Source organism: Amblyomma americanum, chromosome 6 (assembly GCF_052857255.1).
Source record: "Amblyomma americanum isolate KBUSLIRL-KWMA chromosome 6, ASM5285725v1, whole genome shotgun sequence".
Taxonomy (NCBI): domain Eukaryota; kingdom Metazoa; phylum Arthropoda; class Arachnida; order Ixodida; family Ixodidae; genus Amblyomma; species Amblyomma americanum.
In genome coordinates this window covers 51,682,981-51,699,811 of record NC_135502.1, presented here as the reverse complement: position 1 = coordinate 51,699,811, position 16,831 = coordinate 51,682,981, and the positions used below count along the sequence as shown (strand labels likewise).

At 46.4% G+C, this 16,831-nt stretch overlaps 1 protein-coding gene across 9 annotated transcripts in view; it reads left to right on the top strand.

Moving 5' to 3' along the window:
- Positions 1 to 16,831, top strand: part of LOC144093441 (dopamine D2-like receptor) — a 510,329-nt gene that overhangs the window by 456,572 nt on the left and 36,926 nt on the right. For all 9 annotated transcript variants that reach the window (XR_013306275.1, XR_013306276.1, XR_013306273.1 and 6 more), the window contains one exon: positions 13,905 to 14,385. Coding sequence is in view for 6 of the 9 variants with exons in the window: in XM_077626814.1 (XP_077482940.1) it covers positions 13,905 to 14,385 (481 nt within the window). In the remaining 3 variants the exon portion in view is untranslated. The remainder of the gene's footprint in view (positions 1 to 13,904; positions 14,386 to 16,831) is intronic.

The window sequence follows — 16,831 nt, the reverse complement described above, 5'->3', positions numbered from 1 at the left end:
ATAAATAAATAAATTGAAAACTATAGAATTTTGTTAACCAAAAAAAATGATTGCGTGGTCCTGAGTGTCCCTTTAAAGCTTTAATAGTCGGTAAGGGAAGTCAGCAGACCTAAGCCGGTATTTCGTATTTGAAGTGTAATGAATATAAAAAATGTTGCACAGAAATCAAAGTGCGAACAAATTTAAACAGTTTCTTGTCAACTCCGGTCACCGCCGTTCACTTTTTTCAGGTATTTAGTTAAAAGCGAAAAAGTTAGTCAATGCAAAACGAATCATTGAGCTCACGATGCTTGGTAGAGAATAACCTCGAAGCGTTTCTTTATTCGCCATTACATCTTCAAGTCAGCTGCTTCTCGTTTTTCTTCGAGCCTCTGAGAGCCTTTTTTCTTGCCACTGGTTGAACTCCTTACCGACGTATGAGCTAAGTTCATACTGTTTTCTAAAAATCTGCATTGCCTCAAAAAATAATTACATTCTCCTAGACGTGCTGCCCATTGTTCGCTAGTTTGCCAATACAACACTCAAGTCATGTTTTGATAGGAAAAAAACAGCCTGTGTAGCGTCCCTGTAAGCTTCATTAATCGTCATTACATTACGTGCTGATTCAGTTATCCCCTCGTACCAGGTTTTCTTTTCTTCTTTTACGCTTGTCACGCCGCGAAAGTAATCCTGCGCGAAGCTCCCGACCAGCACGCTTCACCATCCCCATTCTTCTCCGCTCCCTCTCTCGTCTCTGTGTTGGCACTGCTGCCGAGTTTCGCCAAACCAAGCCGCCGCGTTATGCCCCGAGCTAACGAACCGAGCAAAACGGACTTATCAAAACCACGCTGCCCGCAGCATTCCCGGCTTTTATAGTGAAGTGCTTTCGTGTCGTTCATACGCGTAATTTGCATTCCTCAGAATAACCAATACGAAAAGACAAAACGGTACCCGAACAGAGAAAAAAAGGCAAAAGTCGGGAATACCGTCGGCTCAGCTAAGCCCAATCAGAAATTGCCTCAAACAGCAATCGCGACAGCGGGTGAACGAGCGGACCAGCAAGCGAGCATCGGAGAGAGGGGGGGGGGGGGGGGGGGTAGAGGGAGGGAGGGAGGGAGGGAAACGCCACTGGTAACAAAAAAGCGTGTTTCACGTGCCGCGACTTTTTCCGGTTCAGTGGGATGAACGAACAAGACCTCTCGCCACATTCGAGCTCCCGCGAAAGGAAAAATAAATAACTACACAAAATAACCGTGGAACGAAGCGCGAGAGGCAGCGCCTGAGCCCTGCTGCCAAATTTGCGGCTTTCGCCAGCGTTTGCCGCTTTAGCTCTTGCCCCTGTTTTCATCCGTCCTTCTCCACATCGCTCTGATTTCCGCGGTGGCGTGGTGAAATAAACAAAGAACAAAGCGACGAGCAAGATTATTGTCGAGCATAGTTGAGAAAAAAAAAGAAAAAAAGAGGGCAAGAATTGGTTTGGCTTGTCAGCGCGACTGGCGCGGTAATATCTGGCGGGCGTCAGCGAAATTTTATAGGTTGGCGACGAAGTCATAAATATGCTAAACAGTGCCGGAACAACAAAGGGAGCCGCCGCCTCTTCCGCCTCCTCATCGTCTCCCAAAGCGGCGTCAGCAGCAGCAGCAGTACTCGCGGTCGGTGGCCGGTCGGTCGTGCTTTTGAGCGCGCGGGAGCTCAGTCGAGGGGAAAGGAGAAAATTACCGAGTGCGAAGGGATTGAGCTGAGGAGGAGGATATAGAGGAGCGACGGGTGTAAGCCCTAGCGGAGGTTGCATGCACGATGCCTGATGATACAGCGCCAAAGCGCGTCACCGTGTTTTACGGGCCCGCGGTTTCGGTCGAATAAAAAGCAGGGAGGAAAGAGAAATAGAAAGGAAAGAGCCTAGAAAAAAAGGCGAGGAAGAAAGGGAGGTGGTTGAACAACGAGAGGAAGGGGGTTTTACAGAGGATGAAGGGGGAGGGGGTGATATTGTTGCCGCATTTTTGAAATTCACTTAGCTGCTCGTCCGCATGTATACCCCGCTTCCATAAGCTCCCCGCATTTATCTTTCCTTCTTCGTCGAAACGTTGTTGCAGCGGCAGCGGTGGCTCCGCCCTTCGGAACTGAAACAAACCGCGCAGAGGCGACTCAACGCAAGAACGTAGAGTCTGGCCGCATTTGGCCGCTCGGCGACTTACTTGCGGAACGGTTGCACTCCGGCAATTTTATTTTATAACTGTCCTTCTCGGAGGTTCCATTAGCTTTCTTTCCTTCGTTCTTTTTCTCCTTCCTGTACGCTCTCTTCCTGTACTGACGTCTGCATGACCCTTGCAGCTTTCGTTTTTGCCAGCGTAGCCGCATTACGAACCTTGCTAGGAACCCGCTTCATTTAGAGAAAAAAAAGAGAGGTCGCTCGCTCCAAATGCGTTGATTTCATTTATTATTCTCAACCACGTTTCCCTGCTCTTCGGCTGCAGGCGTCGCCACGTAGGTTTCTTTTGCGCGTGTAAACGTGTCTGTGCGTCGCATAGTGGCCCAGTGTTTTTGTTCTCCACAAATTTTTTTGTCTGTGTAAGTGCCCTTGATTACCCACCATTACGGGCTATCTTCGTTGTTCACTAGGTTATTTTTTTCTCTTTCGTTCACTATCTTTGTGGAATCGCTTCCCGGACACGTTGTGCCGCACACATGCCCGGCTAAACACGCCCATCGCTTCTTGTTGCGTGAGACCATTGTTTCCCCTGTCTTACGTTCGCGACCTTCTTATCTCTTTCATTAGTAGACAATAACGTATTTTGTTTTTGTTTTTCACAGTGAACACAGCGCCTTCCTGGGGGAGAAAACAGCGGCTTTGTTTTCCTAGTGCCCGGGGTATAAACCCACGCTCAGGCTGTCCTTGTGCTTTATACTTCTTTCATGAAAAATGAACGAACGTGCTGTAGTGTCGCCCTCTGCATCACGTCTTTTGCTAAATGAGGTCAAATTGTTCGCTCGGTTCCTTAGAGAGAGAGTGAAGACGCTTTCATTGAATATGCATAAACAGTGACTTGAAATGTTTACAGGCCTTTAGCTGTGTTATGGGTCATGCATTTTTTTTTCTATGCCCGCTTCTCGGGACATTAGCACATAGCTTATGGAGACGCCCCGCACGATCCCATCTCGTGTAATGCAGTTTCATCGTAAGTCATATATAGCGTACTCTGCTTTCAACAGATTTTATTTTTTTATTTTTGTTAATGCTTTTTACTGCCCACTTTTTAATCTTTTAACCTTTTTGTTTTCATTGTGTTCTCTTTGTCATACATTTGTTATTTATTTCCTTTTTTATTCAAATCACTTTCCTTTCCGCGTCCTTTCGATGCGTAGCACTTCGCGATTGCCTAACTGCTTGAAACAGCAGTGGCTTTTTCCAACTAAAGAAGTTTGCTAGCGTTAATGTTCCTCGACGCACCGGCAGATGTGTTTCTATTCTTTCTTCTCCAAGCCTTAGTGTTACGAGCAACGATGGGACCAGTTTGGCAGATTTTGACCAACACTGGTGCATTAGCAATCTTAGTTCTACTAGGTAACGGAAGCCGTGTAAACCAGTACTAGATCGCGTTCCAAGTGGTTCAGGTTTGAGAACAGCGCGTCGTCTTCCGAAAAACAAAAAACCGTCTCTTTTTGGTGAAATATGAAAGGACTACGGTTACAAACGTTAGACTGGATACGCAAGGCCAGTCTCTAATCTCCATTGCTTTTTATGCAGCGCATCACTCGGAAAAGCCCTCAGAAAGCGCTCAGAAAGTACGGGCTGTCACGACCTTCACTTAATGTCCTTCCCTATTTTTTAACACTACACGTTTTCTATGTACTTTTTAGTGCGTGTCGGTTGCCTGTACGTTTACTTTGGTATGTAATCGACGTGCAGACGTCTGGTGGGGGCCTTCCTGTAGAAGAAGCGCATCAACAGGTCTCATAGGCGCACTTCGCCGACCCATCTGCGAAACAGGTTGATGCCATTGGTGGCGGGAAATCAATGTCGACCCTTTCTATCAGCTGTGCGGCTTCAGCTCATGCTTCTGCCGATCACAGCAAAGAACAGCACGCCAAATGAAATGCTACTGCAGGCGAAGGAGCCAACGCACAGCTTGCAGTCGACAACGGAGAGGCCTTGTATTTGCCATTCCTTTTCGTTGTTTCTTACAAGCAAAAAAGAGAACTACTCGGATGGCAGTCATTTTCAAAACAGCTGTTCCTGGCAGTAGCTGATTAAAAGAAGAAAGAACTCAATCCTCTGATTTTGGCGCTTGCGGGATCAGCCTTAGAAAGATTCCTCCGTCGTCGGGTGGATAAGAATGGAAGGAAGACATGGTCGCAGTGCCAACACTGCCTTTCTCTCTATCTCGAGCACTTACCCCACTACTTCGTTAGAAGGCGGAAACATCCACGTCTGCTCATATCAGAGGCTGCAGAAATACGCCAGCGGTACAGCTGTCATATCGATAAGCTTGGAGAAAAATCACTTGCTCAGCTGGTGTTGGAGAAGTGATTATAGAAGTTCGTCAGCACTTCTTTCGTGTAGGATTTCAAGAGAGTTCGCCCACGTTAAAACGGGTGCCGCTCGGCTGCTCCTTCTATCCTTTAACGTAGTATGTTAAATCCACAAATCCCATAGATACATGTTCCTATGGTTACGGTACGCAGTCGCAAGACGACGAGGACGTGCTGGCTCTGTGTACTGAACGACAACGCTGTTGCACCTAATTCCTTTACGAGCTTTCTTTTGACTTGTTCTCGGCTGTTTTCTGTCGTGCCCGCTGCTCGTATAACCTCCCCCACCCTTCCTAATATTTTGGTGGAGGTGCGGGGTTGGTAAGCAATAATTTAAATGAGCTGCAGGATGTGTGCTGGTTTCTTGCACACATAAAGAATGCACCTCAATAGCTCAGCCACGATGTACGAACTGGTGTGACACGCATAGACTGCTGTTCTGCCCTCTATCTGATGTGCTGTAAGAGGCCCTGTAGTGCAAGCCTTTGACAGATTTTACACCGTCAGCTGTGAAACGCCCATTCTTCGAGTTTCGCGTCGTACTATTAATGCGTAACCGGAGGATGGTGGTAATGAGAACCCCTCGGTGGGTGGTTACCGTGTATGGAGGAGGAGGAGGAGGAGGAGGAGGAGGAGGAGGAGGAGGAGGAGGAGGAGGAGGAGGAGGAGGAGGAGGAGGAGGAGGAGGAGGAGGAGGATACGGTGGAATGCGTAATGCGAGGGTGCTTACTTCGGGAACCATCCGGAGGCTGATTATCATGGAAGGAGGATGGCTACATTATGGTGAGAGCGGAGCGTGAACCGAAAGGTGGTTACCACGCGAAGACCCGGAGTGTGGTTACCATGGAAGCAGGAAATTACCACGTGGGCCGGAGGTTATCGTAGAGAAAGAATATAGCTAGAGAAGTGTGTGTTAAACCGGAAGTCGGTTACCGTGAAAGGTGGAGGGTACGGTGAGCGAAGAAATGCCCAGCCGGAAGCTGGTTGCCATGGAAAGGACCCGGAGAGTGTTTACCATGGAAAGAGAAGGGAGAATGGATGAATATGGCACGCAGCGTCTTCTGCGAAACGCTCCCCCCCCCCCCCCCTCCTCCCAAGGAGTGAATCAGTGGAGGTGGCAACGCACGGCTCGACCGGCGGACTAGAGAGGAGTGCTATGCGAAGAACTAGTATGTGTGAAAAATTAAAAAGCATGCTGTGTAGGCATGCATGTATACATGCCGCTGGCAAACTCTTTATCTCGATATATCGCGAAATGAAAATACCTCAACAGCTGTTGCGGAATATGACGTTACACAGGGTAACCGTCCTGTGGGTTTATTTCCACTGAAAGAAACTTTGGTGACCGCAACTGATGGAAATACGAAATCACCACCAGGCACTGACGGGGTCAGCTATTAGCACGGCTATGCCGCAACTCTCATCTTTAAATTTCTGGAACAGTGTAGTTCCTACAGACTAAGCGGTGATGTCCTCTCCTAGATTGGATCTTGGGGAACATTTTGTACACAAACGGGGCAACAGACGTTCTACACTTTTTTCGGTCCATTTACCGCTCTGGGCTAACTGGGTAAACTGGAGGAGAAGGTACGCAAAATAATCGCATTGTTATATTGAAGTAAAAACATGGTACCTTCAAGGAATAAATAGTGTCCGGCAGACATTGTCTCATTGCTTTTGTCCCGTCCTCTGAAGAGAAGCCGCACCTTGTGTGCAACCAACAGCGGTTTTTATGAATATCAATTCCACCACTGACAAGGTTACACTCAACACTCTGTCCAGAAGGAAGTGTATTTACGTCAACTGATAACCATCTAAGAGGACGGCAGCTTCTCATCAGCGGCCTAAGCCGTCCAATACCATTTTAAACTCTTGAGAAGGGCACGAGTATCGCGTTCGCGCTGCGCCTCCTAGCTGCGGCTACAAGGAGTGTTACATTGTATGGCTGCGTACCTGGCGCACGGAGTTCTCCACTTTATGCGTCTTGACGAAAAAAAAATGCCTCTTTGACCAGTACGAGGAAACGGGTGGATCAATACTCGCTGCTACCTCGCTGTTACCGCCGTTGTTCAAGTTTCCGAACTCATGCGTTTCTTGCTCAGCTTCTGCTTATAGGAACTTTAGGGGAAAATATCGGCAGCATTGCAGATTCTTAACACAGAGGCACCCTAGGCTACTAGAAGCTATCGCTTATTAGTGTATTCTGTAAGAAAGAGTTTATTTAAATCGCGCAGGTTCTCCCTGTTCTCACTTTTTTAAATACGACAGGCCAGATAAAAAAAAAAGTAGACACTGCGCGATGCACTCGTCTTTCAATCCTCGAAGGGTTAATCTCGTTCGAATTCAACAACGGACGATGCTTGTTTCTTTTTTTATAGTTTACCACTCCAAGACGCTTTGCATTCTTCTCGGTAATGTACTTCAAGCCAGCACACAGTTTCTTGGTGGCGTCAGCACATTGCGAAGAGGTTACATGCTGGATCCGTTTTCATGCGCTGCATATTAACACAGTCCACGTGGACTAGAAAAAGATGGACGCCGCGTTTAAGCGCACTGCGTCTGATTTATGCGGTTGAAAGTGAATTGAAGAGTATGCGTCTCGGCAGGAGTCAGTTAACTGCCACGGAAAAGAGTAAGAACATTTTCGTAGTGTGAAATGTCATTTACACATGGCACTTCCCACAACATCAAAGAAAGGGAAACTTCCCACCGATTCACGTGGTCCTGACAGCACCAAGTTCAAGCTCGAACTCAAGGACCTATGCTCGAAGTTTAACATGACTGGCAAACCAAAGAAGGGATGCAGTGTTCGGCACGCCTGAAGATTTGTGGGCCGCTGCATGGAGGTGGTTGTCTGAACATTTTAGTATTTCATGTGGCAGGTCCTATGTCGGACACTCAGGGCGCAAAAAAAGAATATAGAAAGCATGAAAATCAATAGTACGCTTAAACGCAATGTCCGTCTCCCTCTGACGTACGCGAAGTGTGTCCGGAAATACATCCAGTATCTGCCCAGCTCGAAGGGGAGTAGTGCCGGCTTTTTCCAAGTTGGGAAAAGCCTCACTACTCTTATTCTTGCTCTGTCACCGCAGCCCATGCTTTCATCTTTTACTTTCTGAAGAGCCATGACGCTTGTGTGTGCCCGGCAGCACGCCTTTTTGAATATTGGAAGGGAGTGGGGGTTGACACAGCTATTGTTTGTGTATTAATCGCTTCAGAGGGAGGCGGAAAGTCTTGGCTCTTTTGTTTCCGCAGTTTTTTTATTCGTCCTTACTAGCTTTTCTTCGTTTCCATTGCCTTTTTCTGCGCGATCCTCCTCCCCTACGCAAATGTGGTTTTGAACAGGCCCGAAGAAATCTCCACTGCTCGATGAAGAGCTCTTTCTCTCTCTACATGAACTCTTGACAGCGTGGTCATCCGGGTGCTCTCCTTTGCCCGCGTCTTTTCAGCTGAGAATTTTTGTTGAAATGAGCCAACTCAGTCACTACCAAGCGCCGTGCCAATATTTTTGTTCGCGCGAGATTAAAAGAAAGTAGCAAACTATTTGAACAGAGAAGTGAAATTGCTGAACTGTTCAAACAAACCCGATTCCTCGCCTGGGATTGGTACTTTCTGCAGACGACATTTCAACTACTACTGCAGCGAGCGACGCTTGGCAAGTCGCGTGATTCTTTCATAAGCGCTAGATAAATATTGCTGCCCTTCGAAGCGTCGAAAATCAAAAAAATTTTTTGAAGAACAAAAAATGCAGCAGCATTTTTCTTTCACTCGCTTTTCACAGATTTTTCATTTCCATTTTTTTAACACCTTTTCTAATCCAAATTCGAGACTTAGTCACAAAATTATCAATTTACTCCATTCTTTACCAATGTGTGCGTTTGTATCAGCAATGCACCCTGGCCAATCCCCCGCCGTGGGTACGTGCCATTCAGCCTGAGGACATCATCATCATCTTTCACTCGCCTATCTATTGTAATTCTGATTCTACTCTTATTCCATTTATATTCGTAATTGCTTTTTTATTAATTTTTGCTAAGTCATCCTAAGCCACTTTCATTTTCGCTGAGTCATTTTCAGTCCGGCTCCTGTCTCCTCCCTCCGACAAGTGGATAGAGACAAATTCCCCTAAACGCCACCTGCCGTGGTTCACAGGTGGAGTTTGCACCCTCATGGCCCGCCTAATGCTTAAAAGTTGGACTAACGCTCTTCTTTGCCTCTACCTTCGACTTGACGTGTTATTGACATTGTCGTAGATATGCTTGCGGCACCTTCCAGGCAAATCTGCCAAGAAGATGTAGATGCGTTTTCATCTCGTTAAATGTTTGCCAAAGAAACCCTTACCGCACATGTGGACCTTCTCAATGTAGCCTAATAGAATTACTTGTTATATCAAATATAGATCAAGAAATCAAAAGAGAGAAGCTCGATGAAACCGACACGAACGAACAAAAAATCAAAAGGCGTATGCTTCAAAGGCCGTTCTCTAGTTTATCATGCAAGAAAAAAAATACAGATTTATAAGAAATTGTACAGAGCTTGCGGAGCGGAGAATGGTATTGCGCCAGGAACACAAGAATATAAGTTCAGTGTGTTGTACGTAGTTACACACGAACATATACTGCCGAATACGCACTGAGGGGTGTTAAGAAATAGAGGAAACTTTCTTTTTTTGAAAAAAAAACTTCATCAGCACCTTTACTGCGTCCACCAAAGGGTGTGATTGCAACCGAACATAGAATTCTTACTTTTTTTTCTCATTCTTCCCTGCATACCCAGTCGTTTTAAATTTCTCCTTACTATGTAGAAACCGAAAACGCAATATCAAGAGAATATGTTTTCAGTTTTCCTACATCCTCCGATTGTTTCCTTTTTTCACAGGTTTCTTACCCTTCGAGTGTAACGCTCAATTACCATAATCTTAGCATTTTCACATATTTTTACTACACAATGCTTAATGTATGCTTCTTATATTCTAGAAAACTCAACCTTGCAAGCAACAGAACTGCATTGTGATATATGCATGAGCTTAACGCGGCACAAGTCGAAACGGACGTAGAACGAGAGCGTATCACGAGAATAGCATATGAAAAAAATTCTTACGTATACCCATTGGCTCTCTTATGCTTCGGCGCAAGAAGCAGATAAATTTTAGATTAAGAACCGAGGCAGTAACGATTGTGCCACACAGTTGGTTCCTTCTCTCTCTCTTTCTCTCACTGTTTATCGATTTGTTTGCAGCTTTTTATCTGAGAACTATTATTTGCACGCTAAACTACTGCATATTCCAACCGTAGATCGCCCCATTTTTACCACGCTTCGCTTCATTCATTCCGATCGCTGCTTTTTTTAACAAACACTGCATGAGTGATCGCTTCTTGGGCGACGAAGTCTGAAAAGAAACAAAGTGAGTGAATAGGTAGATAGAATAATGTGAATGATTAATCTTGAGACAAAATCGTTATGTGTGCGCTGCGCATATAATCGACACACTTTTCGGCGCTATTTCGTCTGTTTCGCAAAACCATGCTCATTCTCCAACTACGTGACTAAGCGTTCAACAATCATGAGGACATATACAAATATTCTTCATTGGTTTTTTGTGCGCTAACGCTGTAAGGCTTCCAATCTCAGAAGAAAAACGTTGTGTATTTTTCTGATGTCAGCTAGACCTGCAGAAATAAAATAATTATGGCTGCGACTGCACCGGTCATGGGTTTCTAGCCCGCGGCGGCGCAGACAGATCAGCTTCGCTGGCAACTGTACAAGAGCACTATGCTGTCGCTGCAGTTTTTTTCGCTAGTGCATGGAAATAGTGGCGGAAAGAAAAATTTAAGCATGCTTACGCTACAAAACACCAGGCCACCATACCCCTGCATGAACCCTTCTTCCAAAACATCAAAAGTCTGGGAGGCACACACATGCATCCAGATAGGGGAGCCAGCTAGGCGGCTCTTCCAGAGCAGCATATACTCCCCGCACCAAAGCGCATCGCTCACGAAACAAAAATTTCGACGACCGTGGTGATTCGGCGTGGCTACCGACGCAACTATCACCCCTCAGGTTTAAGTGTTACCACTCTCTTGCACTGTGCATTGCATGTCGTCGTCTTCATCAACTTCCATCCGTGTGCAGTGGATCCAGAACACACCGCTATTGCAGTGCCCTCTTAAGTTGCATTAAGCGGCCTCAACATACTGTGCTACCACTAATGTTCCGAGTCAACGATTTCTCCAATCTTTGCCTGAAGCCTGACCTTGTAACCCGAGCCTCGCACCGAAAGCTAAATGAAACGTGACATACTTCGCATTTGGCCAAATAAGCTAAATTGGCTGTATTTTTTATCTGTTGATTCCTCCCCCCCCCCCCCACACACACACACACAGGCGCACGCACCCACGTACACGCACGCACACGCACAACAAAACAAAATTTGTCTTGTGCCTGTAAAGCTGGCACCGCCACAATAAGAATCGTTAAGAGGCGGAGCTAGCTTAGGCGACCGTATTGCATGATGTGGTTATGGATGTGCGTATCCAGCAGGACCTTCAGACTGCACCGGACAGAGAAGTTCGCCCTTCAAATAATGATGTCCGCCTTCCATGGACCCCTACAGTTTCACTCGCAAATGAACCATTGGCACGAAGTACGGTTCCACTATGTGGCAACTCGGAGCCAGGCAAGCGCTTCGCTGAGAGGCACAGCGGTAGCATAATTCACAAACCACAGGCTGCCGCCATTGCTATATACACCGATATGAATCAGACTGCTCCCCACAGCCGCTGACAACAGTACCAGCGCTTATGAAGTTCTCAAGCATGGCCGGGCAGAGGCGTGGGTCGACATCACCCATCGCGTGGTGAGTACGGCTGCACTGCCCATCGTCAATGACGTCGACACTGCGGTGGTAGAGCTCAAAGCGCTTCTCAAAGCACCCCACTGAGCACTACACGCATTCTCTCGTCATGACTCCAGAAACAGGCTTACCTCTGCACAGACTCCTCTCGTGCGTACGAAGCGTGAAGGCGAGTGAGCGAGAGTCCGTTCGCATGCACGGCCGCAGTCGGCGACTTACTCGCTACATTTCAAGAACTGAACCTGAATATCAACATTAGTGCCACAGTTTCCTAGGTTCTTGGACGCGCAGGCACCGAAGACAAAGAATGGCCCCGCAGTGAGGCGTGATTAGGAGATACAGGATGGCGACAGCATCGAGCGCACAAACCACCTGAGCGGGTACACCTGCCCGCTGGACCCCTGAGCCCTCAAAGAAATCGTGAAGAAGCGACGTCGCCAGGCTGTTCAGCACCTTCACCGTGAGAGAGGGAAGTGCTTTGAGAAGTAGGCACAACCCTGTTCCGCTTATACTGGAGGAGCTATCGAGGGGCACGCAAACACTATACCGCCGCCGCGCAACCAATACTGCACAAACCCGGACCTTAAGACACAAATTTTCAGCATTGACCTCTGCGGAGGAATGTGCAGTCACTGCCGAAGACGGGCCACTGCACTACGAACATTGTCTGGCAGTGCCAGGAATATTCGGAGCTACGCTCAAGGAAGCATACAGAACTTTGTATTTCCGTTCAGCCCGTCCACGTACAGAGAGTGGGTTCTTCCAGTAACACACGGCAGCGTGGCGGTCGCTCTGCTCTGGGCAAATATCGCGAACTTGATTGCAGAAGGCCCGAGCAACTTGCTTTATGGCAGTCGGTGGATACTGAACCAGCATCTGCTCCCGCCGCCAAGACAACAGTGGGACAAAAAGTCCGCACATATGCCTGGAGCAGAGTGCACATGAAGGGCATTTAATAAAACACATGATTCAGTCAATCATTCGCATCGCGTAAGGTAACTTTGATTATGATTCGTTGTTGATTATTTTTCTATTTAAGACTTATTTCCCTGTCAGCTATGGTCTGCCGCTTACTCGGAAATGGAGGCTTCAAAACAAAAAAAAAAGCGAGCAGTGTTACCTTACACAACTTTCTACTTCGCTCTCGAGTTACAAGCAGGGATGCAGAAGCGACAAGAGAAAAGCAGATTTTTGTTTAAATTATCAGAAAAGCCACAAAGCAGCCATAGAATCCCACGAATGTTGACTGGCCCGGAAGAACAAATGCGCACATAAAAACAAACAACCTTGAGTTTCTCAATGGCCTTGCCATGCCTGTTCGAAGGTAGAGGAAAGCGCCGTAACGGAGACTGATTGCAATGCTGAACACACGGCTCTCGTCAAAATGCTAGGCAACGTTTTCTTTGACCTGTCTTTTTTTTCTGTGAAAGTCGTATAATATAGTTATTTCTCCTGAGGCCCACACACTTCAGGATCACGAGATCCCCATTCGGAAACATTTCAGCTATATGGGCGTATTTTTCAGTTTCGCCGAGTTCAGTCGCATTTAAAACTAGGAAATAGCCGTTTGCTGTCATTGTGCGCTTTTCTATGTGGTAATTTTTTCTTTGTGTAGTAAAAGGACCACTCATATACTTTTTTTCCAGTTGAAGGATTCATGTTGTTCGTTCTGTGGCTGTTCGCAGGAAAACAAATTGACAGGTCTGCGGCGGGGTATTGCCTCTTGTAATTGAAGCACTACGTGATTGTCATGAATGGGTGCTTGAGAAGCTAAACCGCTGCCGCTCGCGTTTGTTTATTGCCTGAAAGCACTGCCACAAGTTGTATTCTTTTTCTTTTCCATATTTTTTATACAGAAAATTGCACGAGTGCTTGCCGCCTTGCTGACCTCCCCAGAAAATTTCTATTCACCTTGAAGCCAAATATGTGATACAATATTCTCTTTCTTTTTTGATTTAAAGAAATATTTCTACCACAGTTAATTCACATGTGACCGGGCGAAGGTTTATGCTGAACACAACAACCGTTGCATTTTACTGTTAGCGCCCTTACTAGTGACTTTAAGGTCTGTAAAATATTTGAAGCCAGGGAATGGTTCTGGTTCGATGTTAGCCGTTTTTATCAACAAGCTGCACTGCTGGCGCTGCTCCTGTCCACATTAATGCTGGCTAAGGAATATCGCTCGCACCGGGACTAGATCTAACGATGAGGCTGTTCGTCTCTGATGAAACCATGCGGACCCATCTCAAGAGTAAACTAACAGCATTAGCAGTTCCCGCATTAGCGAATTAAGCTGCTGGTTAGCGATGGCTAAGTAATACCGAGCTGATACACGTCGGTGGCCAGTGTCCTTAGGGAACGTCTCGCAGTGCGCTCTGGCTGGGATACGGATAGGGAGGATCGTAAGCGGAAAGAAACCAAGAACTCAGAGATGGGAACTCTTCAATTAGAGCTCGAGCCAACTCTGTTTCTCAGTGAAAGTGAGCCGCCGGGCATTACTAGTGTTTGCTCCTGTTCTCAGGTTGTCTTTTTCGCATCGCAGGTTCATCGCCGTGACGCAGCCCATCAAGTACTCCAAGCACAAGAACAGCAAACGCGTGGCGCTCACCATCGTGATCGTGTGGGTCGTGTCGGCGGCCATCGGGTCGCCCATCATGCTCGGCCTCAACACGTCGCCGCAGCGCGTGCCCCACCTGTGCATCTTCTACAACTCGGACTTCATCCTGTACTCGTCGCTCAGCTCCTTCTACATCCCCTGCCTGGTCATGGTGTTCCTCTACTACAAGATATTCCGCGTCATCCACGAGCGGGCGCGCAAGGCGGTCGCCAAGAAGGAGGCCCGCCTCAAGGGGCTGGTGCTCGAAGGCGGGCCGCCGCCCATCGCCAACGCCAACAACGCGACGCACCGGGGCGGCGGCCTCGTGGGAGCAGGAAATGGCAACGGAGCTGCCGCAGGCGCACAGACCACGCAGGGAGGACAGCCGCGGCCTGCGGACAACAGGAACGGGAATAAGAGCCTCCAGGTGAGACGGTATAACGCTGCAGAAGCGGGTTAAAGTAAAGCAACAGCTCTTTTTTTTTCCTTCAGAAGCTCCAAGAGGCTCCAAGTAACAGTGGTGTCTAGGTAAGACCTATGGTAATGCTGAAAAAAATTCAGAGTAGTATAAGGTCCGCCTTTTCTCTGGACACCTCAAGGCTCTCCAGTCGTATGATCAGGAGCTTTGTAAACCCCGGGATAATTGAAAACAGCTATTTCCTTGAAGACAGGGCCAGTATGGCTAATTAAACATCCGTCATAATTATTCGCATTGCATTCTGTATCCTGTAATTTCATAATATTTCACATTGTAGTAGGGCTCCTTTACTATGTGCCAGTAGCTGATGTCAAAGAAACACAGCAGTGTAAATGGAACGTTTAACGCTAATTGGTAAACAGTATCTTAACATACAGAAAACATTAGTAATGGGATTTGTTTTAGTTGCGACTGCGTTTATGTGAGATTTTCTTGACATAAGTTATTGGAAAAAACTCTAATTACATATACCCCCAAATACGATTTAAGTGTCGGCAGTTGATCATATCAGAAAAAGGGAAGTAAAATAAAGCGGAGAAATTGCATCAGACCGTCTACAGGGGGTAGAAGGAGCAAGCCAGAATTGTTAAAACACTTAAAATGCATCGTGCCCTGAAGATAGTTACAACGAAAACGCGTTTATTCTGAATGGTTCCTAGCCTGAGGGCGCCATCAATCAACCTCATTTTTCGGCTTTTTATAGGCATTTGATACAGGTTGTTGTGTAGGGCTGAAAGTTTCACTAATACAAGTAGCTGAACTTAGTTTTACGGCCCTTACATGGCTGTTAGTAGCTGTTTAACCTGCTTGCCTTTGCGTCCTTGATACGTTTTTACCATGCTCTTCTGATACGTTCATGAAACGTTTGTAATTATTAAAGGAGACTAAATCAGTGTTTTTTCAGCCTTAAAGAACGAGCAGGCGCGGGCGGTAGATTTCGAACTTTTGAGGCTTTTTTAGCTCCTAAAATGCATAAATGCAATGACGACGGGAACATTTTTTGTCTTCGTAGTTCTAAACGCAAGCTACTTGAAACAGCTTAAAGCTGTCTCGCTTTTCACTTAACATGCCTTTTGAACCTCTTCCTAGTGTCACACGCGGCTGGTTTCTGTTCTCTACCTTAATAAACTTTGTCCACAGTGCTTTGATTGTCATTCTGAACAGCCTTCGCAAGCTGTTATCCCACGTAAGGTATAAAAAATAAAGTGCAAAAATTACTGGTGCACAAGATTACCTGTGAAGTTTATTCCCGTATGCCTAGATAAGCACGAGCATAAACCAAGGACCACGGCGTTCTTCATAAAATGCGATTAAAGACTGGTTAGTATATTTGTCTAGCGGTTAAATATTGCTAACTGTGTTCCTTCCAGTTGATGCTTGAAAAGCAATGCTGTAATAGCGGCTAGTTGGTTTTTCATCTTCAGGTTTGCGCCTGAACAGTTTAGACATAAACAGTTGAAAGTTCGCGCTCGTACTTGTCTTATCTTGTTTTTTGTAACTAGTCCTTGTGCAAAAATATAGCGCGCCAACCTGAAGGTGCTTGAAAAGCCGTTATTATTTGAAGACACTATCTAGTGTTTATAATCCTTCACAATGCTACCTAACATCTCCACTTCACTTTCACGGGATATTTTTTGTTGTCTGTGTTACATTTTGTAAACGAAAACTCCGACGGGCTCAAAGCGCTTAACAACGGGAGTCGGGGATACAACTTCGGTGGGTTAACAGGAGCCGCAGTTACAAAATTGCTGTTACATAAAAGCAGTGTGCAATTGTCTGATGCATCTGTGCTGGCTAATCATGATAACGAACGAACGAGCCAAAACCTGTTGACCCTTTTTTTCTGAAACAAGAAGCCGCGTGAATTTGGCCTGAGTTGATTATCCTGAAGAATACAAGACCGTTCACGTCCCCTTAGGCACGACTGTTGCCCTACGTAGATGAATTCACATAAAGGTCCCTACATGTTCGAAATTATTCCGGACACCTGCACTAGTGCACCTTTTTGTTCCTTCACTTCCTGCTTCACCCTTCCTCACGGCGTGGTTGGGGTGTCCAACGAGAAGTGTGGCAGTTTCAGCGTTGTTTCCTTTCCTCAAAACATTCCTAAATAAGCAGCAATGGATGGTTATCGGGAGAGGAAAAGGGCAGTAATTTCTTTACTCTGTGCACACTCGAGTCCAACCGCTAAGGAACAAATGAAGGGAAGAAAAAAGAAGGGAAAAAGTACTGCCTGCTATAAAAAAGAAATTTTCAGATATTCAGCCCTCTTCCGGGACAATAAAAAAACTGATAATAAAGCTCACCGTCGTCACTCTAAGGCACAAAAGATTAGCAATACCTGGATCAAATTATGCCACAGTACTCATTACTGAAAATGCCTGCTTTCTGGAAT